Source organism: Anser brachyrhynchus, assembly GCF_964034855.1.
Source record: "Anser brachyrhynchus genome assembly, chromosome: 1".
Classification (NCBI taxonomy): Eukaryota; Metazoa; Chordata; class Aves; order Anseriformes; family Anatidae; genus Anser; species Anser brachyrhynchus.
In genome coordinates, this window is record NC_137694.1 from 26,462,359 (window position 1) to 26,487,503 (window position 25,145).

At 45.9% G+C, this 25,145-nt stretch overlaps 1 protein-coding gene across 6 annotated transcripts in view; it reads left to right on the top strand.

Annotated features, from left to right (window-relative positions):
* LOC308194756 (uncharacterized protein) overlaps positions 1-25,145 on the top strand; it is a 69,918-nt gene that overhangs the window by 25,010 nt on the left and 19,763 nt on the right. For 3 of the 6 annotated variants that reach the window (XR_013950837.1, XM_080591042.1, XM_080591044.1), the window contains one exon: positions 4-3,436. The exons of 1 other annotated variant lie outside the window; for it this stretch is intronic. Coding sequence is in view for 4 of the 5 variants with exons in the window: in XM_080591042.1 (XP_080447168.1) it covers positions 4-67 (64 nt within the window). In the remaining variant the exon portion in view is untranslated. 2 more of the 6 variants (XM_080591040.1, XM_080591043.1) reach the window with 2 other exon arrangements.

The following is a 25,145-nucleotide window of genomic DNA, read 5'->3' on the forward strand; positions in this document are numbered from 1 at the left end:
CAGTGACAATGCTAAGGAGAGCCACATGAACTTTGGAGCCATGCCTCACCTTCCAAAGAAACTTTGAGCACACACATTCGCTCCTTTTTGAAGAAGAAACTTTACCATCTCTTTATGATGGCTGGAGATGGCAAGAAGAAGCGGGGTATTTCCCTCCTGAAAGGATAAAGAATGCCCGTCAGAACAACCCAGACGAATTAAGTGCCTTTCCCAAAGAGCAGTGCTGCCCAGATTCAAAACTTACCCAGTCCTTTGCTTCAAGGTGTGCACCATGCTCAACTAACATCTCTGCTAGAGATGTGTTAGGAGCTGCGGCAGCCAGGTGAAGGGCAGACTTGCCTCTGTAAACTTTGAGGTTTGGGTCGGCACGGTGCTCTAGCAGAATCGCCACGCATTCTTCATGCTGGCTCTCCACTGCCTGCAAACAACACAAAGAAAAGGAAGGACTTGTGCCATGTTTCACTCTGTCACAGCTACAGCAGCTTCCCAGTGCTGGAAGATAAGAGCGTCTTCCGAGATGAGCTAGTGTACGCCTATTACGTGCCGATTACAACTTTCATGTTTCTCTACAGGTCGGTGTGAAGAATGCGGCAAGACACTTGTCATTGGAAGCACAATTGATAAAACCCCACTTAGAGCAGAGTAACGTGTTCCACATACCATCATGAGTGGCGATCTGCCAGTGTTGTCACAAAGGTTCAGCAGGCACTTCTCTTGCACCAGGAATCGAACAACGTCTGCATGGCCGTTCGCACAAGCAAGGTGCAGCGGTGTCCTAAAACCAAAATAAATTAGCTTTCCACAGGCAGGCAATGCCCCAAATCACTTCTGGCTGTGGAACACGCGCAGGGCCACAAGTCTCCACTTGCCAATGCCAAGCAGAATGTAAGCTTTGGAGGCTGTGGAACTCCATGAAGAGTGCGAAGTCAGTGTAAGTCTCCAAGTTTTTCCACAATCACTCAAGCGGCAGAAGGGCGGTGAATGCCCTGACGCTGATCACCCACAGGACAGGAGAGAACTGCTAATGCCCGAGCGGCTGCTAAACAACCCCACAGGGAGAGGACAGGGCAGTGGCGGTCGGCAGCACACCCTTCAAGCAGCGCTCGAGCCGCCCCAGCAATTCCAAGCAAAGCTGGATTGTTCCCCTCTGCCAGCTGAGAGGGAAAAGCCCTCTCAGTGACCAGCTCTTGAAGGGAATGACGACACGGGCTCCAAGATAGTCGAGAAATGGAGACCCTTTATTGTCCCAATGCCAGATCTTACATAGTTTTTCTGAGCCCCTCCACGCGCTGCACGTGGCTGGCAAACATAGTTACAGACTTCTGGTTGGTGCATTCCTTTTGATCACGCGTAGCCCTCTATAGGCCCGTCCGAGCCTAACAACTCCTCCTTAGTGGTTCCCACTTTCTCTTACTCTAGCCTGGTTACCACTCTATGCCTCTGAGTAACCTTCTTCTTAACCCGTCGCGCACTGCTGTATCAATCAGATCCAGTTTGTCACTGAACGGGTCACACCCATAAGCTCTGACCCAGGGTTCCAGAGGAGGCGGTGCCCTTGCTGCCGTGCTCCTGACTCTGCCCTGGGCTTCAGCCGTCTCTCTGCACGGGGCTGAAGGCTTTGCCAAGGGCTGGTAGGAGCATGTGCTCCCGACTATGTCCAGTGCCAGTGACTTCAGGGCGAGAGGCTGCCTGGCCGGACAACGCCCAGCCTCAGCCCTCCATCGCCTCAGCTCTTGCTGACACCTGCTGCAGAAGGAGGGTTGGTGCCAGAGCCGCGTACGCAGCGGCACCAGGCTGAAGCTCGCACGCCACGGGAGAGCGATCCCACCCCAAGCCTTTAAGCGCACCCCCCAGCCCCTCACCGCTTTGCCTGGTCTCGACGGTTTTTGCCTCGTTTCTTCAGCCACCAGTGCCGCCTCAGCCGGGCCAGGTCGCCACGGGCGGCCGCGCGGTGCAGCCCGTGCAGGCCCTCTTCTGGCAGCTGGTGGGCATCGCTGTCTCTGGACAGGGAAGTGCTGCTGGGCATCGGATGCTCCTGGCCCCGGTGGAGGAGCCCCAGGAGCCTCTGCATGCTGCAGCAAGGATGTGGGCACAAGCCCACCTGGGGCCACCAGAGCCCTGCGGGCCCTGCTTGGGTCCGACACGGACAGGCGCAGGGGCAGGGGAGCCGAGCCCCGAGCAGCGGCTGTGGCCTGGTGCTCCCAGGCAGGGCAGGGACGCACCGAGGCTCCCAGCCAGGGCAGCGCTGTTGCTCCCACAGCAGAGGCAACAGCACTGAGCACTCCTGCTGGCAGGGGTGCACATACACTGCGTCTCAGCGATGGTGGCACATTGTGTCACAATGGGCATCACCAGGGGCGTCACAAGTGTCCTCTTAAGTTGGAGGGCCACACCCCCCCACAGTCCAGCAGTGACTGCGGCACTTTCTGGCTCCTGCCTTAAGAGCTCTTTGTGCCTCAGTTGACGTTCTTCCGCAGCGTGGATGGGGATCTCGGGCCATGCGATGGGGCAGGGCTCCTCAGGAGGCATCGAGAACGTGCCTGGCTGGCAGGGGCACTGCATTACTTCCCTGTGGCCATGGTTGAGCTGGCACCTGCCCCAGTTGTACTGGGTCTGTCTGGGATGGAGTTAACATTCCCTGCGGCAGCCCATATAGTGTTGTTCTCTGCACTGGTACAGAATCATAGAATCATAGAATCATTAAGGCTGGAAGAGACCTTCAAGATCACTGGTCCAACCATCACCCTACTGTTAGCGTAGCAACCACATAACCACCAAGTGATTATATGAAGGTGCTTTATTCAGCGCTGGAAGCCGGGGCAGGTGCCCAAATCTGGCTTCAAGTCCCGTTACATCCCAGCTGTTATTTATACATTCAACATTACGTAAGGTATACATATTCATTACAGGTTGCAACATCAGCCTCGCATTCCATTCTAATTAGCTCTCCTCCCATTTGCGCATGCGTGGTGCTCTCTGGTGGTCGTCCGGGTGGTCGTCCAGATGGAGTAAGGAGTCTTCCTCTCTGCTAAACTTTTCACCTTTCTCACTCGACGCATGCTCCCTCCGCTCCTTGGTTCTGCTTCAACTCATTTCAGCATTTCCAGGCCCTTATCCAAGGTCAGGTTGTACCTGTTCCCTCCGAGGGTTCCCCTTCAAAGATTCATTTGACTGTTCAGTATACTCCCTAAGTTTCCCAGTATACATAGATTAATTGATAATATAAGTACATTTGGCAATGCTTAATTATACTTTAAGACCCATCACCTAAGAGACATTAATAAAACATCCATTCGATTCTCCCCAACACTAACACTACTACCAATGTCACTCACTAACCCACGTCCCTAAGCGCCAGGTCCAACCTTTCTTTGAACACCTCCAGGGACGGTGACGCCACCACCTCCCTGGGCAACCAGCTCCAATGTCTGACTGCTCTTTCTGAGAAGAAATGTCTCCTCATTTATAACCTTATCCTCCCCTGGTGCAACTTGAGGCCATTCCCTCCAATCCTGTCACTAGTTACCTGAGAGAAGAGGTGGACCCCCAGCTCCCCACACCTTCCTTTCAGGTAGTTGTAGACAGCAATAAGGTCTCCCCTGAGGTCTCTCCAGCTTTATAGCCCTTTTCTGGACACGTTCCAGGGCCTTGATGTCCTTCTTGCACTGAGGAGCCCAAAGCTGAACACAGTACTCAAGGTACAGCCTCACCAGAGCAGAGTACAGGGGAAAAATCACCTCCCTGGTGCTGCTGGCTACACTTTTCCTGATACAAGCCAGGATGCCGTTGGCCTTCTTGGACACCTGGGCACACTGCTGGCTCACGTTCAGGCGAGCATCGACCAACACCCCCAGATCCTTTTCCTCTGCACAGCTCTTGAGCCACTCTCCCCCAAGCCTGTAGCAAGAGTCTTTTTGTAGCAAGAGTCACTGATGAGCAAGAGTCATTTGCAGGTTCCCTTTAGATGTTCTGTGTGTAGCCTGTGGTATTTCCTTCACTAACTTCTGAAATGCTTGTAGTTGGAGGTGAAAACGTGTTCCTTCCTTAAGCATTCCCCTCTTATTGTGCGTTTCCCTGTTTTCACAGCTGAACATTATTACTGATCAGATGAAGGTGGAGCAGACGAAGTCCCAGTCCAGAAAACAAGCCATAGTTCTACCAAGATGGCAGTAGACTGCGAGCACTTGCCTTCTGCCCCGTAATTCGGGCAGTTTCCAGGCAGTGAGCAAGAGCAGCCATTGGCCCCGCCATGCCGGCAAGAATGCGGCGGTTCTGTGCACATAACAGCCTGCCTTTAATTCCAAGTTCTGTCACCCTCCTTGGTATTTAATAAACCATGTCATGTAGTGCAGGTCTTTGTCTTCTTCTCCCTTCCGGGCTTTGCTTCTCCCCTCCCCTACTCATTTGACCGTTCCCTCTAATTCCCGCCGCTGGCAGGGGCACAGCATTACTTCCGCATGGCTGTGGTTGATCTGGCAGCTGTCCTAGCTCACCCCCACACTCTCCCGGGCACAGGGCAGCACCGTACCCACATCCAGGGACAGGTCCCCCCTGACATCCAGCTCCTGCGGGGCCATTCTTCACTTGTGCTGCCACAGTGCTGTCGCTGGGTTGGTGACAGCGGCTGAAGGTGTCCCCGTGCTCCAGACCGTCTGGGTGCAGAGGGCCCTCCCCGAATTTGCCAGAGGAATGGCAGAAGATCTCTTCCTATAGGAGTATTGGGTTTGCATAGCAAGGTTTTATCTGCAGGGCACTGCAGGGGTAGCCTCTGAAACACGCGATATTTGGCAGGGAGCATAGTGCCTCTGTCTCTGCTGGGGACTATGCTGCAAACCAGATGCTTTTATGGCTGAGCATGCTGCCACTTGAAAAAGAACTTGAGAAAAAACACTTCCTCCAGGGAAGAGCACTGGGATGGATTGTGTTTACTCTATATTACCATCTCATAAATAAAATTCTACCAATTCTTCTAAGGTATCTGGAAGAAAACAGATACACCTAGCTAAAAATGCATTTTGTTCTCCATTTCTCCATTAAATGGTTGTGCTAATTAAGGAGATGCTCTCAAAATAGCTGCTCATAGAATTATGTTTTACAAGCTGGATTTACTTGGCTGAAGTTTCAACAAAAGTTTTTTTTTTTTTTAATTATTATTATTTTAGCTCTTCCTTCTACAGATCAGGTCTGAAACAACAGAGCACTGCTAATAAGCAACTGATAGAAGTGGCTGGTACATCAACCAGTTTGGTCAAAGAGAGCAATATTGCCAGAAGCAAATACGCTTGATAAAACCGTGAAGACTCATCCTAGAAAGGAAAATTAAGGCTTTAATAGCTATACTGTTATTAGTGATGAAAGAGAAGAAAGTATTTCAGAGGGCTGTATCTCCTCCCCTGGAAGTGGTACTATACTAAATATTTTCACTGCTAACGATAAGAAAATATGCACGCTATAATTAGGTTTTGATTGCCATCTCTTCACTTTTCACAAACTCAGACGCACGAAGCAGCTCGTAAGCACAGGGAGGAGTGCTGCCAGGCTTGGCCACCTTGGGTAACGTCCCCCGAGACAGATGACGTCGCACCAACCGTACCACGGCACTACTGATTAGGGAAGCTGAGGCGATTCCAGATAAGAAAGGGTTAAGAATGAAACAATTAAAGGAGAACAGAACATTAGGTGTAGGGCAGGAAGCAGATGTACGGACAATGTATCTCAAAATAGGACATACGGGCAATATATCTCGAACAAGACATTGGAATCCAAGATAAGAAAATAATGAGCAGAAGATTCGAAGAAAAAACAGTCCTTGCGGTTAGGAAGAAAGCTAATTCAGCAGAATCCTGACCAAGGGTGAAAAGTACACTGTGAGGAAGACTTATGGCCTTCCTCTCTGAGACCACCGACCACAGCTCGACGACCCCTGCCCAAGACCACTGAGAGGATCTGCGCAGGCGCAGGACACAAAAAAACTGATTAGCATGAGAAGCGAGAGTAGGCGGAGTTAGATAATGAATATGTATAGACGTTAATAAAATATTAATCACTGTGATGTATAAATTTGGGACGGCTTTTCACTTCGGGATGCACGATAGGCGGAAAGATCCCCCGTGCATCCGGCGCCGTCAATAAAGAATAAATCACTTAAAGAAATTGGATTTATGATCTTTGAATCAATCTGGCACCCCAGATGGGACTTCTTCTCTGTCGGACCGCAGGACCCGCTGGGAACAGGACTCCCTAGGGTACCCCCGGGATTTCCCGGAGGGACTCCTCGACTCAACGGATCACTGCGGAGGCAGACACGGACCCCATCATTGTAAGTGATTATATTCTTTATTTTGGTTTATTTGGTTGACCGGTCAATTGGGGTCGTCTGTAAGTCGGAAAGTAAAAGTTTTCTGCAGGACGGCATTTGGTTTTTTGGAAAGCACTCAGTTGCTGTTGGGAAACAAATAACCTTTGCATGCGAGGTTAGTATTACGTTGTGTTTACATGTGGAACTTGACCTTGGCTATTGTCTTTGGGATTTTGATTATACTCTTTATAACGTTACTAGGATCTTGGTGTTATTGTGGAAAGCTGCCGGCTTGTATTGTGTAACAAGAAACATTCTGAACTGTAACATGGGGGGGCAGCAGAGTAGTGGGATTCCGAAGAAAAGCCCGTTGGGATGTATCTTGAGTCATTGGAAAAAATATAGGGGGATCCCCCGGTAGAACTGAAAATAAGAAAACGTTGATAAAATATTGTACTCAATGGTGGCCACTTTATAAGTTGGATTGTGAGGGAAATGGCCACTGAATGGAACCTTAAATTATAATACTTTACTACAGTTAATGTTGTTTCTAAGGAGAGAAGGAAAGTGGGATGAGGTGTCATACGCAGATATGTTTTTCACTTTGAGAAACCACCCGGAATGGCAGAAGGAGTGTGGAATTAACTTAGCCCCACAGGATCCTTTGATCCTGGCAATAGAAAAGGATATGAAGAAGGAAGGGGCAGGAAAAATGAAAAGATGTTGTTCAGCGTGCAGTATCGGGCAGAGATGTTTGAAATTGAATGAGTCAGAGGAGAGAATGGAGGATTATGTCCTCCCGCCCCAGATAATAGAACGAGGCGTGGGGGCGAGCTCAGGAAACGGCAGAATAGATAAGAAAAATGAGAGTTGGGGGAATGGAGACTTTACCCCGATCACGGCTCGAACCCGAAGTAAGGTCGGGCCCGTTATTCAAGCCCCGTTACGACAGGCTATGGGGGCTAACGGACCAGCTCGGATAAAAGTACCTTTCACAACTGCTGAGTTAGATTCATGGAAGGAAGCTGTGAAAGGATACCGGGATGATCCAGAATCAGTGGCCCGGAGGTTTGAGCTGATTGGAAAGAATTTAGATCCCGATTGGAAAGATATAGAGATAATGCTGGCAGCATTATCGGAAACGGAAAAGCAACTGGTAATTAAGAATGCACAAACTCAAGTACAGACCCAGGTAACGTCAGGAGTTTTACCTGGAACTGTGGAGGTATATGTGCCCAGAGTGGACCCAAACTGGGACTATAATGATGAGGGTGATTATAGGTTATTAAAAAGATATCAGGAATGGATTAGGATCGCCTTGGAAAGTGCGATACCAAAGTCTGTAAACTGGTCTAGGTTATATACCATAAAACAGGGGCAAACTGAGACCCCGTCAGAATTTCTCGATTGACTAAGGACAGCAATGCAAAAATTTACAACGATAGACCCCTCTTCTGAGGAAGGTAAAGTCCAGCTAGTATCATTGTTCTTGGGTCAGTCTGCGGACGATATAAGGCGGAAGCTTCAGAAAATGAAAGAGCCGGATGTGAGAGATTTAGAAAGGCTGGTGGAAGAGGCATGGAGGGTATTTAGGAATCGAGAAGGGAATGAGAAACAAAGGCTGGGTAGGGCTATTGCTGCGGCAACTGTTGCAGCCTTACAGAGGCAAGAAGAACCTTTTCGGGGAAAAGGAAGAGGGAATGGGATAAGGGGAAGGTCAGTAAAGCCTCCCCTGAGACCGAATCAGTGTGCATATTGTAGGGAAGTGGGTCATTGGAAAAGGGAATGTCCGAAACAACGGGAGAAGAACAGGTTGATGGTAGCTAGTGTATCTCCCGACCAATGAAGTGGACCGGGGGATTCTACCCTAGCAGATCCGCTGGTTAAAATTAAGCTAGGGAAATCAGGACAGGAAGTGGAGTTTTTAATTGACACAGGAGCGACTTATTCTGTGTTAAACCAGAAATTGATACCAGAGGATGAGGATTTTGTGACGGTGATAGGAGCTACAGGCCAGCACGAGAAAGCCTTTTTCCTAAGGCCTTTAAAATATAAGTTAGGGAAACAGATGGGAATACATAGGTTTTTATATTTACCAGGATCCCCGAAGTCTTTGCTGGGGCGAGATTTACTAGAACAATTAGAAGCGGAAATTGTCTTTGAAAAAGGGAAGGTGGGGTTAAAGGTGAGAGAAGAAAAGCTGATAACCGCGCTAAGCTTAACGCTGATACAAGCAGACCCCATCGGTAAAGTACCTTCGGAGATTTTAGACCAAGTTTACCCAGGAGTCTGGGCTACTGACATCCCTGGGCGAGCCAAAAATGCAGCCCCAATAGTGGTGAGATTAAAGCCAGGGGAAAGGCCAGTTAAGATTAAGCAATATCCCCTAAGATTAGAAGACAGGAAAGGAATTAAGGGGATAGTGGATAAGTTTTTAAAACATGGACTGCTGGTTGAGTGTGAATCTGAATATAATACTCCTATACTACCAATTAAGAAGCCAGATGGGAAGAACTATAGATTAGTGCAGGATTTAAGAGCTATAAATAAGATCACTGAAGATATACACCCTGTGGTAGCCAACCCGTACACATTACTGACTAAATTAAAAGATAATTTAGTTTGGTTTACCGTACTGGATTTAAAAGATGCCCTCTTCTGCCTGACTTTAGCCCCAGAAAGTCAGAAGCTTTTTGCTTTTGAATGGGAAAATCCAGACTCAGGACGAAAGGCTCAATTGACCTGGACTGTATTGCCGCAGGGATTCAAAAACAGCCCCACGATTTTTGGGAATCAACTAGCAAAAGAGCTTGAGGTTTGGGAGGCCCCAAACACCGAAGGAGTTCTGCTGCAATACGTTGATGACCTTTTGATAGCCACTGAGAATAGGAGCAGCTGCATGCAATGGACGATAAGTCTCCTTAATTTTCTGGGTTTGAATGGGTATCGAGTCTCTCAACAGAAGGCTCAGCTGATTCAGTCACGTGTAACTTACTTGGGGTTTGAGATTTCAGGGGGACAAAGGGAGTTAGGAACAGAACGGAAAGAAACTATCTGCCGTACCCCAGAACCACAGACCATTAAGGAATTACGAACTTTTCTAGGGATGACAGGTTGGTGCCGTCTATGGATTAATAATTATGGACTAATTGTAAAACCCCTATATGACCTCATCAAGAATAACCAATCAAAATTGGTCTGGACGGGGGAAGCACGGGCTGCCTTTAAGAAGCTTAAATTGGAGTTAATGCGAGCACCAGCTTTGGGTCTACCGGACTTGTCCAAACCCTTTTGGTTGTACTCCTATGAGAGACAAGGGATGGCTCTGGGGGTGCTGGCACAGAAGCTGGGCCCCTACAGGAGAGCTGTGGCCTACTTCTCTAAACAACTGGATGAAGTAAGTAAAGGTTGGCCGGGTTGCCTTCGAGCGGTGGCCGCTGTCATCATGAATATACAGGAGGCTCGGAAGTTCACTATGGGACAGAAGATAACCGTGCTGGTATCACACACTGTCTCGGCAGTCTTGGAGCAGAAAGGGGCACACTGGTTATCCCCTCAAAGATTTTTAAAATACCAAGCAATACTGGTGGAGCAAGATGACGTAGAAATTGTGGTTACTAACATTGTGAACCCAGCTTCTTTCCTTAGTAACGCTCCTGACGAGCCAGTGGTCCACGATTGTATCGAAACTATGGAAACTGTGTATTCTAGCCGACCAGATCTCAAGGAGGAGCCCTTGGAAGACGCGGACGAATCATGGTATATTGATGGAAGCAGCTTTGTGAAACAAGGACAACGCAAAGCAGGGTATGCGGTGACGACCACTCAACAGGTAATTGAGTCGAAACCATTACCCCCTGGGACGTCTGCTCAGAAAGCAGAAATAATTGCCCTTACGCGGGCATTGGAACTAGCAGCAGGAAAGAAAGTAAATATCTGGACAGACTCTAAGTATGCATTTGGTGTGGTGCATGCACATGGGGCTATCTGGAAGGAACGAGGATTATTAACGGCCCAAGGAAAACAAATAAAATATGCTGAGGAGATTTTGAAGTTGTTGGAAGCGGTAAAGCACCCAGAGAAGGTGGCTGTTATACATTGCCGGGGACACCAAAAAGGAACCGCTGACTTCGAGGTAGGGAACCGATTGGCTGACCAAGAAGCAAAAAGGGTGGCCGGATTGGCTGAGGCAGAAGCGCTCACTTTAATACCAGACGGTAAAATACAAACTTTAGGTGAAGGACAGGAACCTAGGTACACACAGGAAGATCAAAAGTTAATTGGGGACCTGGGAGGAAAAGCAAGGAGTGATGGATGGGTATACCTGAAAGATAATAGGGTTGTACTACCCTCTAATTTAATATGGCCTATGGTCATGGCAGAACATAATAAGACTCATTGGGGAGCAGACACCTTATATAAAAATCTGAGTCGAGTCTTGGTGGGAAGAAATCTGTATACTACGGTAAAACAAGTAACCCAGCAATGCAGTATTTGTTTGCATCATAACCCTAATACAGAAAATAGGGTAAAGTTCGGAATAATCAGTAAAGGAAACTATCCAGGACAACAATGGCAGATAGATTTTTCAGAACTGCCAAGAAAAGGGGGGTATCGATACTTGTTGGTTTTGACAGATACTTTTTCCGGGTGGCCAGAGGCTTTTCCCTGTCGAACCAACAAGGCAAGAGAAGTGGTTAAGGTTTTACTGAATGAGATAATACCGCGTTTCGGAATTCCGGCAGCAATGTCCTCGGATAGAGGCTCTCATTTTTGTGCGCAAATAGTTCAAGAAGTAAGTAAGGTCTTAGGGGTAGACTGGCAACTCCATACCCCTTACAGACCACAGGCAAGCGGACAAGTGGAAAAGATGAATCATCTAATCAAACAACAAATAGCCAAAATAGGACAAGAGACTAATTTATCATGGCCTCAGTCTCTCCCTTTGGCTTTACTTAGAATTAGAGTAAAACCACGGACAAAGGAAAATCTAAGCCCTTTTGAAATATTATACGGAAGACCCTATCAGTTTTTGTTCAGCGGGGAGGACCTGACGCAACTGGGGTCGGGATACTTGGGTAATTATTTAATAGGACTCCAAAAACAGTTGGATCAAATATCTAAAGTTGTCTCAGGAACCAGGGCTAGAGGGCTGGACCAACCAATCCACCCCTTTAAACCTGGGGATTATGTGTATGTAAAAGCATTTGCAGGTCGCCCTTTGGAAGAAAAGTGGACGGGACCATACCAGGTGCTGCTGACAACACATACCGCCATCAAGATTAAGGAGCAAACGGCCTGGATCCGTTATTCGAGAGTGAAGAAAGCTCCAAAAGCCCCCTGGAAAGTAACGCTGGGTGACGGTGAACTGAAACTAAAGTTCAGTCAAGCGAAATGAAGACACTATGGTCAGGAGTATTTAGTAATGTAGTTAGCAGAAATTTAGCTAACAGAATTGTTTTATTTCTGTGGCTTATAGTTGTAATTGTGATTCAAGAATTGGAAGGTGCTTCTATGATGATAGAGAATGGTGGGTGGCCTTGGTCTGAAGCCGTAACCACGGAGGATAAGAGCATTAATGGAAAGTTAGCTGTTGTGGTTATTTGGCGAACAAATGGTGATCATTTACATGCATTATCAGAATGGCAAAATTTAGGGGAAGGGTAGGGTGGATACACCAAAGAACTGTAGGGGACGAAATTGAAATAGGGTGCCGAATGATTAATGGAACAGCCCACGAGAAAGCAACGGGGATTTTAGTAAAACCGACTTCCAAAAGTGGCCAACAAGAAGGTTGTATCCGCCCAGGTAAATTAGATTGTTAGTATAATTTTATATTAACACAGACTGTAGCAGTTAACTGTTTTTGGACTAATAATGGTCAAAAGCTCGAGATCAAGGAAGGCAAGAGCCTCATGATAAATTTTCTGTATAAGATTAGTAAGGATAACATTTCATGGGGCTTTGAGGAAATATGGAATAAGTTAACTTCATGGTTACCCAACTTTCAATAGTTAGAACAAGTTTTTACTGATCTGGTTATGTTATTGGTAGTAGGAATATTTGTATGTATGTCACTGCGATACTGCTAATGATAAGGGCATGCAATGCAAAAGAATTTGCATGGGGAAAAGAAAAGGGGGGATTGATTAGGGAAGCTGAGGCGATTCCAGATAAGAAAGGGTTAAGAATGAAACTATTAAAGGAGAACAGAACATTAGGTGTAGGGCAGGAAGCAGATGTATGGACAATGTATCTCAAAATAGGACATACGGGCAATATATCTCGAACAAGACATTGGAATCCAAGATAAGAAAATAATGAGCAGAAGATTCGAAGAAAAAACAGTCCTTGCGGTTAGGAAGAAAGCTAATTCAGCAGAATCCTGACCAAGGGTGAAAAGTACACTGTGAGGAAGACTTATGGCCTTCCTCTCTGAGACCACCGACCACAGCTCGACGACCCCTGCCCAAGACCACTGAGAGGATCTGCGCAGGCGCAGGACACAAAAAAACTGATTAGCATGAGAAGCGAGAGTAGGCGGGGTTAGATAATGAATATGTATAGGCGTTAATAAAATATTAATCACTGTGATGTATAAATTTGGGACGGCTTTTCACTTCGGGATGCACGATAGGCGGAAAGATCCCCCGTGCATCCGGCGCCGTCAATAAAGAATAAATCACTTAAAGAAATTGGATTTATGATCTTTGAATCAATCTGGCACCCCAGATGGGACTTCTTCTCTGTCGGACCGCAGGACCCGCTGGGAACAGGACTCCCTAGGGTACCCCCGGGATTTCCCGGAGGGACTCCTCGACTCAACGGATCACTGCGGAGGCAGACACGGACCCCATCATTGTAAGTGATTATATTCTTTATTTTGGTTTATTTGGTTGACCGGTCAATTGGGGTCGTCTGTAAGTCGGAAAGTAAAAGTTTTCTGCAGGACGGCATTTGGTTTTTTGGAAAGCACTCAGTTGCTGTTGGGAAACAAATAACCTTTGCATGCGAGGTTAGTATTACGTTGTGTTTACATGTGGAACTTGACCTTGGCTATTGTCTTTGGGATTTTGATTATACTCTTTATAACGTTACTAGGATCTTGGTGTTATTGTGGAAAGCTGCCGGCTTGTATTGTGTAACAAGAAACATTCTGAACTGTAACATGGGGGGGCAGCAGAGTAGTGGGATTCCGAAGAAAAGCCCGTTGGGATGTATCTTGAGTCATTGGAAAAAATATAGGGGGATCCCCCGGTAGAACTGAAAATAAGAAAACGTTGATAAAATATTGTACTCAATGGTGGCCACTTTATAAGTTGGATTGTGAGGGAAATGGCCACTGAATGGAACCTTAAATTATAATACTTTACTACAGTTAATGTTGTTTCTAAGGAGAGAAGGAAAGTGGGATGAGGTGTCATACGCAGATATGTTTTTCACTTTGAGAAACCACCCGGAATGGCAGAAGGAGTGTGGAATTAACTTAGCCCCACAGGATCCTTTGATCCTGGCAATAGAAAAGGATATGAAGAAGGAAGGGGCAGGAAAAATGAAAAGATGTTGTTCAGCGTGCAGTATCGGGCAGAGATGTTTGAAATTGAATGAGTCAGAGGAGAGAATGGAGGATTATGTCCTCCCGCCCCAGATAATAGAACGAGGCGTGGGGGCGAGCTCAGGAAACGGCAGAATAGATAAGAAAAATGAGAGTTGGGGGAATGGAGACTTTACCCCGATCACGGCTCGAACCCGAAGTAAGGTCGGGCCCGTTATTCAAGCCCCGTTACGACAGGCTATGGGGGCTAACGGACCAGCTCGGATAAAAGTACCTTTCACAACTGCTGAGTTAGATTCATGGAAGGAAGCTGTGAAAGGATACCGGGATGATCCAGAATCAGTGGCCCGGAGGTTTGAGCTGATTGGAAAGAATTTAGATCCCGATTGGAAAGATATAGAGATAATGCTGGCAGCATTATCGGAAACGGAAAAGCAACTGGTAATTAAGAATGCACAAACTCAAGTACAGACCCAGGTAACGTCAGGAGTTTTACCTGGAACTGTGGAGGTATATGTGCCCAGAGTGGACCCAAACTGGGACTATAATGATGAGGGTGATTATAGGTTATTAAAAAGATATCAGGAATGGATTAGGATCGCCTTGGAAAGTGCGATACCAAAGTCTGTAAACTGGTCTAGGTTATATACCATAAAACAGGGGCAAACTGAGACCCCGTCAGAATTTCTCGATTGACTAAGGACAGCAATGCAAAAATTTACAACGATAGACCCCTCTTCTGAGGAAGGTAAAGTCCAGCTAGTATCATTGTTCTTGGGTCAGTCTGCGGACGATATAAGGCGGAAGCTTCAGAAAATGAAAGAGCCGGATGTGAGAGATTTAGAAAGGCTGGTGGAAGAGGCATGGAGGGTATTTAGGAATCGAGAAGGGAATGAGAAACAAAGGCTGGGTAGGGCTATTGCTGCGGCAACTGTTGCAGCCTTACAGAGGCAAGAAGAACCTTTTCGGGGAAAAGGAAGAGGGAATGGGATAAGGGGAAGGTCAGTAAAGCCTCCCCTGAGACCGAATCAGTGTGCATATTGTAGGGAAGTGGGTCATTGGAAAAGGGAATGTCCGAAACAACGGGAGAAGAACAGGTTGATGGTAGCTAGTGTATCTCCCGACCAATGAAGTGGACCGGGGGATTCTACCCTAGCAGATCCGCTGGTTAAAATTAAGCTAGGGAAATCAGGACAGGAAGTGGAGTTTTTAATTGACACAGGAGCGACTTATTCTGTGTTAAACCAGAAATTGATACCAGAGGATGAGGATTTTGTGACGGTGATAGGAGCTACAGGCCAGCACGAGAAAGCCTTTTTCCTAAGGCCTTTAAAATATAAGTTAGGGAAACAGATGGGAATACATAGGTTTTTATATTTACCAGGATCCCCGAAGTCTTTGCTGGGGCGAGATTTACTAGAACAATTAGAAGCGGAAATTGTCTTTGAAAAAGGGAAGGTGGGGTTAAAGGTGAGAGAAGAAAAGCTGATAACCGCGCTAAGCTTAACGCTGATACAAGCAGACCCCATCGGTAAAGTACCTTCGGAGATTTTAGACCAAGTTTACCCAGGAGTCTGGGCTACTGACATCCCTGGGCGAGCCAAAAATGCAGCCCCAATAGTGGTGAGATTAAAGCCAGGGGAAAGGCCAGTTAAGATTAAGCAATATCCCCTAAGATTAGAAGACAGGAAAGGAATTAAGGGGATAGTGGATAAGTTTTTAAAACATGGACTGCTGGTTGAGTGTGAATCTGAATATAATACTCCTATACTACCAATTAAGAAGCCAGATGGGAAGAACTATAGATTAGTGCAGGATTTAAGAGCTATAAATAAGATCACTGAAGATATACACCCTGTGGTAGCCAACCCGTACACATTACTGACTAAATTAAAAGATAATTTAGTTTGGTTTACCGTACTGGATTTAAAAGATGCCCTCTTCTGCCTGACTTTAGCCCCAGAAAGTCAGAAGCTTTTTGCTTTTGAATGGGAAAATCCAGACTCAGGACGAAAGGCTCAATTGACCTGGACTGTATTGCCGCAGGGATTCAAAAACAGCCCCACGATTTTTGGGAATCAACTAGCAAAAGAGCTTGAGGTTTGGGAGGCCCCAAACACCGAAGGAGTTCTGCTGCAATACGTTGATGACCTTTTGATAGCCACTGAGAATAGGAGCAGCTGCATGCAATGGACGATAAGTCTCCTTAATTTTCTGGGTTTGAATGGGTATCGAGTCTCTCAACAGAAGGCTCAGCTGATTCAGTCACGTGTAACTTACTTGGGGTTTGAGATTTCAGGGGGACAAAGGGAGTTAGGAACAGAATGGAAAGAAACTATCTGCCGTACCCCAGAACCACAGACCATTAAGGAATTACGAACTTTTCTAGGGATGACAGGTTGGTGCCGTCTATGGATTAATAATTATGGACTAATTGTAAAACCCCTATATGACCTCATCAAGAATAACCAATCAAAATTGGTCTGGACGGGGGAAGCACGGGCTGCCTTTAAGAAGCTTAAATTGGAGTTAATGCGAGCACCAGCTTTGGGTCTACCGGACTTGTCCAAACCCTTTTGGTTGTACTCCTATGAGAGACAAGGGATGGCTCTGGGGGTGCTGGCACAGAAGCTGGGCCCCTACAGGAGAGCTGTGGCCTACTTCTCTAAACAACTGGATGAAGTAAGTAAAGGTTGGCCGGGTTGCCTTCGAGCGGTGGCCGCTGTCATCATGAATATACAGGAGGCTCGGAAGTTCACTATGGGACAGAAGATAACCGTGCTGGTATCACACACTGTCTCGGCAGTCTTGGAGCAGAAAGGGGCACACTGGTTATCCCCTCAAAGATTTTTAAAATACCAAGCAATACTGGTGGAGCAAGATGACGTAGAAATTGTGGTTACTAACATTGTGAACCCAGCTTCTTTCCTTAGTAACGCTCCTGACGAGCCAGTGGTCCACGATTGTATCGAAACTATGGAAACTGTGTATTCTAGCCGACCAGATCTCAAGGAGGAGCCCTTGGAAGACGCGGACGAATCATGGTATATTGATGGAAGCAGCTTTGTGAAACAAGGACAACGCAAAGCAGGGTATGCGGTGACGACCACTCAACAGGTAATTGAGTCGAAACCATTACCCCCTGGGACGTCTGCTCAGAAAGCAGAAATAATTGCCCTTACGCGGGCATTGGAACTAGCAGCAGGAAAGAAAGTAAATATCTGGACAGACTCTAAGTATGCATTTGGTGTGGTGCATGCACATGGGGCTATCTGGAAGGAACGAGGATTATTAACGGCCCAAGGAAAACAAATAAAATATGCTGAGGAGATTTTGAAGTTGTTGGAAGCGGTAAAGCACCCAGAGAAGGTGGCTGTTATACATTGCCGGGGACACCAAAAAGGAACCGCTGACTTCGAGGTAGGGAACCGATTGGCTGACCAAGAAGCAAAAAGGGTGGCCGGATTGGCTGAGGCAGAAGCGCTCACTTTAATACCAGACGGTAAAATACAAACTTTAGGTGAAGGACAGGAACCTAGGTACACACAGGAAGATCAAAAGTTAATTGGGGACCTGGGAGGAAAAGCAAGGAGTGATGGATGGGTATACCTGAAAGATAATAGGGTTGTACTACCCTCTAATTTAATATGGCCTATGGTCATGGCAGAACATAATAAGACTCATTGGGGAGCAGACACCTTATATAAAAATCTGAGTCGAGTCTTGGTGGGAAGAAATCTGTATACTACGGTAAAACAAGTAACCCAGCAATGCAGTATTTGTTTGCATCATAACCCTAATACAGAAAATAGGGTAAAGTTCGGAATAATCAGTAAAGGAAACTATCCAGGACAACAATGGCAGATAGATTTTTCAGAACTGCCAAGAAAAGGGGGGTATCGATACTTGTTGGTTTTGACAGATACTTTTTCCGGGTGGCCAGAGGCTTTTCCCTGTCGAACCAACAAGGCAAGAGAAGTGGTTAAGGTTTTACTGAATGAGATAATACCGCGTTTCGGAATTCCGGCAGCAATGTCCTCGGATAGAGGCTCTCATTTTTGTGCGCAAATAGTTCAAGAAGTAAGTAAGGTCTTAGGGGTAGACTGGCAACTCCATACCCCTTACAGACCACAGGCAAGCGGACAAGTGGAAAAGATGAATCATCTAATCAAACAACAAATAGCCAAAATAGGACAAGAGACTAATTTATCATGGCCTCAGTCTCTCCCTTTGGCTTTACTTAGAATTAGAGTAAAACCACGGACAAAGGAAAATCTAAGCCCTTTTGAAATATTATACGGAAGACCCTATCAGTTTTTGTTCAGCGGGGAGGACCTGACGCAACTGGGGTCGGGATACTTGGGTAATTATTTAATAGGACTCCAAAAACAGTTGGATCAAATATCTAAAGTTGTCTCAGGAACCAGGGCTAGAGGGCTGGACCAACCAATCCACCCCTTTAAACCTGGGGATTATGTGTATGTAAAAGCATTTGCAGGTCGCCCTTTGGAAGAAAAGTGGACGGGACCATACCAGGTGCTGCTGACAACACATACCGCCATCAAGATTAAGGAGCAAACGGCCTGGATCCGTTATTCGAGAGTGAAGAAAGCTCCAAAAGCCCCCTGGAAAGTAACGCTGGGTGACGGTGAACTGAAACTAAAGTTCAGTCAAGCGAAATGAAGACACTATGGTCAGGAGTATTTAGTAATGTAGTTAGCAGAAATTTAGCTAACAGAATTGTTTTATTTCTGTGGCTTATAGTTGTAATTGTGATTCAAGAATTGGAAGGTGCTTCTATGATGATAGAGAATGGTGGGTGGCCTTGGTCTGAAGCCGTAACCACGGAGGATAAGAGCATTAATGGAAAGTTAGCTGTTGTGGTTATTTGGCGAACAAATGGTGATCATTTACATGCATTATCAGAATGGCAAAATTTAGGGGAAGGGTAGGGTGGATACACCAAAGAACTGTAGGGGACGAAATTGAAATAGGGTGCCGAATGATTAATGGAACAGCCCACGAGAAAGCAACGGGGATTTTAGTAAAACCGACTTCCAAAAGTGGCCAACAAGAAGGTTGTATCCGCCCAGGTAAATTAGATTGTTAGTATAATTTTATATTAACACAGACTGTAGCAGTTAACTGTTTTTGGACTAATAATGGTCAAAAGCTCGAGATCAAGGAAGGCAAGAGCCTCATGATAAATTTTCTGTATAAGATTAGTAAGGATAACATTTCATGGGGCTTTGAGGAAATATGGAATAAGTTAACTTCATGGTTACCCAACTTTCAATAGTTAGAACAAGTTTTTACTGATCTGGTTATGTTATTGGTAGTAGGAATATTTGTATGTATGTCACTGCGATACTGCTAATGATAAGGGCATGCAATGCAAAAGAATTTGCATGGGGAAAAGAAAAGGGGGGATTGATTAGGGAAGCTGAGGCGATTCCAGATAAGAAAGGGTTAAGAATGAAACTATTAAAGGAGAACAGAACATTAGGTGTAGGGCAGGAAGCAGATGTATGGACAATGTATCTCAAAATAGGACATACGGGCAATATATCTCGAACAAGACATTGGAATCCAAGATAAGAAAATAATGAGCAGAAGATTCGAAGAAAAAACAGTCCTTGCGGTTAGGAAGAAAGCTAATTCAGCAGAATCCTGACCAAGGGTGAAAAGTACACTGTGAGGAAGACTTATGGCCTTCCTCTCTGAGACCACCGACCACAGCTCGACGACCCCTGCCCAAGACCACTGAGAGGATCTGCGCAGGCGCAGGACACAAAAAAACTGATTAGCATGAGAAGCGAGAGTAGGCGGGGTTAGATAATGAATATGTATAGGCGTTAATAAAATATTAATCACTGTGATGTATAAATTTGGGACGGCTTTTCACTTCGGGATGCACGATAGGCGGAAAGATCCCCCGTGCATCCGGCGCCGTCAATAAAGAATAAATCACTTAAAGAAATTGGATTTATGATCTTTGAATCAATCTGGCACCCCAGATGGGCCTTCTTCTCTGTCGGACCGCAGGACCCGCTGGGAACAGGACTCCCTAGGGTACCCCCGGGATTTCCCGGAGGGACTCCTCGACTCAACGGATCACTGCGGAGGCAGACACGGACCCCATCATTGTAAGTGATTATATTCTTTATTTTGGTTTATTTGGTTGACCGGTCAATTGGGGTCGTCTGTAAGTCGGAAAGTAAAAGTTTTCTGCAGGACGGCATTTGGTTTTTTGGAAAGCACTCAGTTGCTGTTGGGAAACAAATAACCTTTGCATGCGAGGTTAGTATTACGTTGTGTTTACATGTGGAACTTGACCTTGGCTATTGTCTTTGGGATTTTGATTATACTCTTTATAACGTTACTAGGATCTTGGTGTTATTGTGGAAAGCTGCCGGCTTGTATTGTGTAACAAGAAACATTCTGAACTGTAACATGGGGGGGCAGCAGAGTAGTGGGATTCCGAAGAAAAGCCCGTTGGGATGTATCTTGAGTCATTGGAAAAAATATAGGGGGATCCCCCGGTAGAACTGAAAATAAGAAAACGTTGATAAAATATTGTACTCAATGGTGGCCACTTTATAAGTTGGATTGTGAGGGAAATGGCCACTGAATGGAACCTTAAATTATAATACTTTACTACAGTTAATGTTGTTTCTAAGGAGAGAAGGAAAGTGGGATGAGGTGTCATACGCAGATATGTTTTTCACTTTGAGAAACCACCCGGAATGGCAGAAGGAGTGTGGAATTAACTTAGCCCCACAGGATCCTTTGATCCTGGCAATAGAAAAGGATATGAAGAAGGAAGGGGCAGGAAAAATGAAAAGATGTTGTTCAGCGTGCAGTATCGGGCAGAGATGTTTGAAATTGAATGAGTCAGAGGAGAGAATGGAGGATTATGTCCTCCCGCCCCAGATAATAGAACGAGGCGTGGGGGCGAGCTCAGGAAACGGCAGAATAGATAAGAAAAATGAGAGTTGGGGGAATGGAGACTTTACCCCGATCACGGCTCGAACCCGAAGTAAGGTCGGGCCCGTTATTCAAGCCCCGTTACGACAGGCTATGGGGGCTAACGGACCAGCTCGGATAAAAGTACCTTTCACAACTGCTGAGTTAGATTCATGGAAGGAAGCTGTGAAAGGATACCGGGATGATCCAGAATCAGTGGCCCGGAGGTTTGAGCTGATTGGAAAGAATTTAGATCCCGATTGGAAAGATATAGAGATAATGCTGGCAGCATTATCGGAAACGGAAAAGCAACTGGTAATTAAGAATGCACAAACTCAAGTACAGACCCAGGTAACGTCAGGAGTTTTACCTGGAACTGTGGAGGTATATGTGCCCAGAGTGGACCCAAACTGGGACTATAATGATGAGGGTGATTATAGGTTATTAAAAAGATATCAGGAATGGATTAGGATCGCCTTGGAAAGTGCGATACCAAAGTCTGTAAACTGGTCTAGGTTATATACCATAAAACAGGGGCAAACTGAGACCCCGTCAGAATTTCTCGATTGACTAAGGACAGCAATGCAAAAATTTACAACGATAGACCCCTCTTCTGAGGAAGGTAAAGTCCAGCTAGTATCATTGTTCTTGGGTCAGTCTGCGGACGATATAAGGCGGAAGCTTCAGAAAATGAAAGAGCCGGATGTGAGAGATTTAGAAAGGCTGGTGGAAGAGGCATGGAGGGTATTTAGGAATCGAGAAGGGAATGAGAAACAAAGGCTGGGTAGGGCTATTGCTGCGGCAACTGTTGCAGCCTTACAGAGGCAAGAAGAACCTTTTCGGGGAAAAGGAAGAGGGAATGGGATAAGGGGAAGGTCAGTAAAGCCTCCCCTGAGACCGAATCAGTGTGCATATTGTAGGGAAGTGGGTCATTGGAAAAGGGAATGTCCGAAACAACGGGAGAAGAACAGGTTGATGGTAGCTAGTGTATCTCCCGACCAATGAAGTGGACCGGGGGATTCTACCCTAGCAGATCCGCTGGTTAAAATTAAGCTAGGGAAATCAGGACAGGAAGTGGAGTTTTTAATTGACACAGGAGCGACTTATTCTGTGTTAAACCAGAAATTGATACCAGAGGATGAGGATTTTGTGACGGTGATAGGAGCTACAGGCCAGCACGAGAAAGCCTTTTTCCTAAGGCCTTTAAAATATAAGTTAGGGAAACAGATGGGAATACATAGGTTTTTATATTTACCAGGATCCCCGAAGTCTTTGCTGGGGCGAGATTTACTAGAACAATTAGAAGCGGAAATTGTCTTTGAAAAAGGGAAGGTGGGGTTAAAGGTGAGAGAAGAAAAGCTGATAACCGCGCTAAGCTTAACGCTGATACAAGCAGACCCCATCGGTAAAGTACCTTCGGAGATTTTAGACCAAGTTTACCCAGGAGTCTGGGCTACTGACATCCCTGGGCGAGCCAAAAATGCAGCCCCAATAGTGGTGAGATTAAAGCCAGGGGAAAGGCCAGTTAAGATTAAGCAATATCCCCTAAGATTAGAAGACAGGAAAGGAATTAAGGGGATAGTGGATAAGTTTTTAAAACATGGACTGCTGGTTGAGTGTGAATCTGAATATAATACTCCTATACTACCAATTAAGAAGCCAGATGGGAAGAACTATAGATTAGTGCAGGATTTAAGAGCTATAAATAAGATCACTGAAGATATACACCCTGTGGTAGCCAACCCGTACACATTACTGACTAAATTAAAAGATAATTTAGTTTGGTTTACCGTACTGGATTTAAAAGATGCCCTCTTCTGCCTGACTTTAGCCCCAGAAAGTCAGAAGCTTTTTGCTTTTGAATGGGAAAATCCAGACTCAGGACGAAAGGCTCAATTGACCTGGACTGTATTGCCGCAGGGATTCAAAAACAGCCCCACGATTTTTGGGAATCAACTAGCAAAAGAGCTTGAGGTTTGGGAGGCCCCAAACACCGAAGGAGTTCTGCTGCAATACGTTGATGACCTTTTGATAGCCACTGAGAATAGGAGCAGCTGCATGCAATGGACGATAAGTCTCCTTAATTTTCTGGGTTTGAATGGGTATCGAGTCTCTCAACAGAAGGCTCAGCTGATTCAGTCACGTGTAACTTACTTGGGGTTTGAGATTTCAGGGGGACAAAGGGAGTTAGGAACAGAACGGAAAGAAACTATCTGCCGTACCCCAGAACCACAGACCATTAAGGAATTACGAACTTTTCTAGGGATGACAGGTTGGTGCCGTCTATGGATTAATAATTATGGACTAATTGTAAAACCCCTATATGACCTCATCAAGAATAACCAATCAAAATTGGTCTGGACGGGGGAAGCACGGGCTGCCTTTAAGAAGCTTAAATTGGAGTTAATGCGAGCACCAGCTTTGGGTCTACCGGACTTGTCCAAACCCTTTTGGTTGTACTCCTATGAGAGACAAGGGATGGCTCTGGGGGTGCTGGCACAGAAGCTGGGCCCCTACAGGAGAGCTGTGGCCTACTTCTCTAAACAACTGGATGAAGTAAGTAAAGGTTGGCCGGGTTGCCTTCGAGCGGTGGCCGCTGTCATCATGAATATACAGGAGGCTCGGAAGTTCACTATGGGACAGAAGATAACCGTGCTGGTATCACACACTGTCTCGGCAGTCTTGGAGCAGAAAGGGGCACACTGGTTATCCCCTCAAAGATTTTTAAAATACCAAGCAATACTGGTGGAGCAAGATGACGTAGAAATTGTGGTTACTAACATTGTGAACCCAGCTTCTTTCCTTAGTAACGCTCCTGACGAGCCAGTGGTCCACGATTGTATCGAAACTATGGAAACTGTGTATTCTAGCCGACCAGATCTCAAGGAGGAGCCCTTGGAAGACGCGGACGAATCATGGTATATTGATGGAAGCAGCTTTGTGAAACAAGGACAACGCAAAGCAGGGTATGCGGTGACGACCACTCAACAGGTAATTGAGTCGAAACCATTACCCCCTGGGACGTCTGCTCAGAAAGCAGAAATAATTGCCCTTACGCGGGCATTGGAACTAGCAGCAGGAAAGAAAGTAAATATCTGGACAGACTCTAAGTATGCATTTGGTGTGGTGCATGCACATGGGGCTATCTGGAAGGAACGAGGATTATTAACGGCCCAAGGAAAACAAATAAAATATGCTGAGGAGATTTTGAAGTTGTTGGAAGCGGTAAAGCACCCAGAGAAGGTGGCTGTTATACATTGCCGGGGACACCAAAAAGGAACCGCTGACTTCGAGGTAGGGAACCGATTGGCTGACCAAGAAGCAAAAAGGGTGGCCGGATTGGCTGAGGCAGAAGCGCTCACTTTAATACCAGACGGTAAAATACAAACTTTAGGTGAAGGACAGGAACCTAGGTACACACAGGAAGATCAAAAGTTAATTGGGGACCTGGGAGGAAAAGCAAGGAGTGATGGATGGGTATACCTGAAAGATAATAGGGTTGTACTACCCTCTAATTTAATATGGCCTATGGTCATGGCAGAACATAATAAGACTCATTGGGGAGCAGACACCTTATATAAAAATCTGAGTCGAGTCTTGGTGGGAAGAAATCTGTATACTACGGTAAAACAAGTAACCCAGCAATGCAGTATTTGTTTGCATCATAACCCTAATACAGAAAATAGGGTAAAGTTCGGAATAATCAGTAAAGGAAACTATCCAGGACAACATTGGCAGATAGATTTTTCAGAACTGCCAAGAAAAGGGGGGTATCGATACTTGTTGGTTTTGACAGATACTTTTTCCGGGTGGCCAGAGGCTTTTCCCTGTCGAACCAACAAGGCAAGAGAAGTGGTTAAGGTTTTACTGAATGAGATAATACCGCGTTTCGGAATTCCGGCAGCAATGTCCTCGGATAGAGGCTCTCATTTTTGTGCGCAAATAGTTCAAGAAGTAAGTAAGGTCTTAGGGGTAGACTGGCAACTCCATACCCCTTACAGACCACAGGCAAGCGGACAAGTGGAAAAGATGAATCATCTAATCAAACAACAAATAGCCAAAATAGGACAAGAGACTAATTTATCATGGCCTCAGTCTCTCCCTTTGGCTTTACTTAGAATTAGAGTAAAACCACGGACAAAGGAAAATCTAAGCCCTTTTGAAATATTATACGGAAGACCCTATCAGTTTTTGTTCAGCGGGGAGGACCTGACGCAACTGGGGTCGGGATACTTGGGTAATTATTTAATAGGACTCCAAAAACAGTTGGATCAAATATCTAAAGTTGTCTCAGGAACCAGGGCTAGAGGGCTGGACCAACCAATC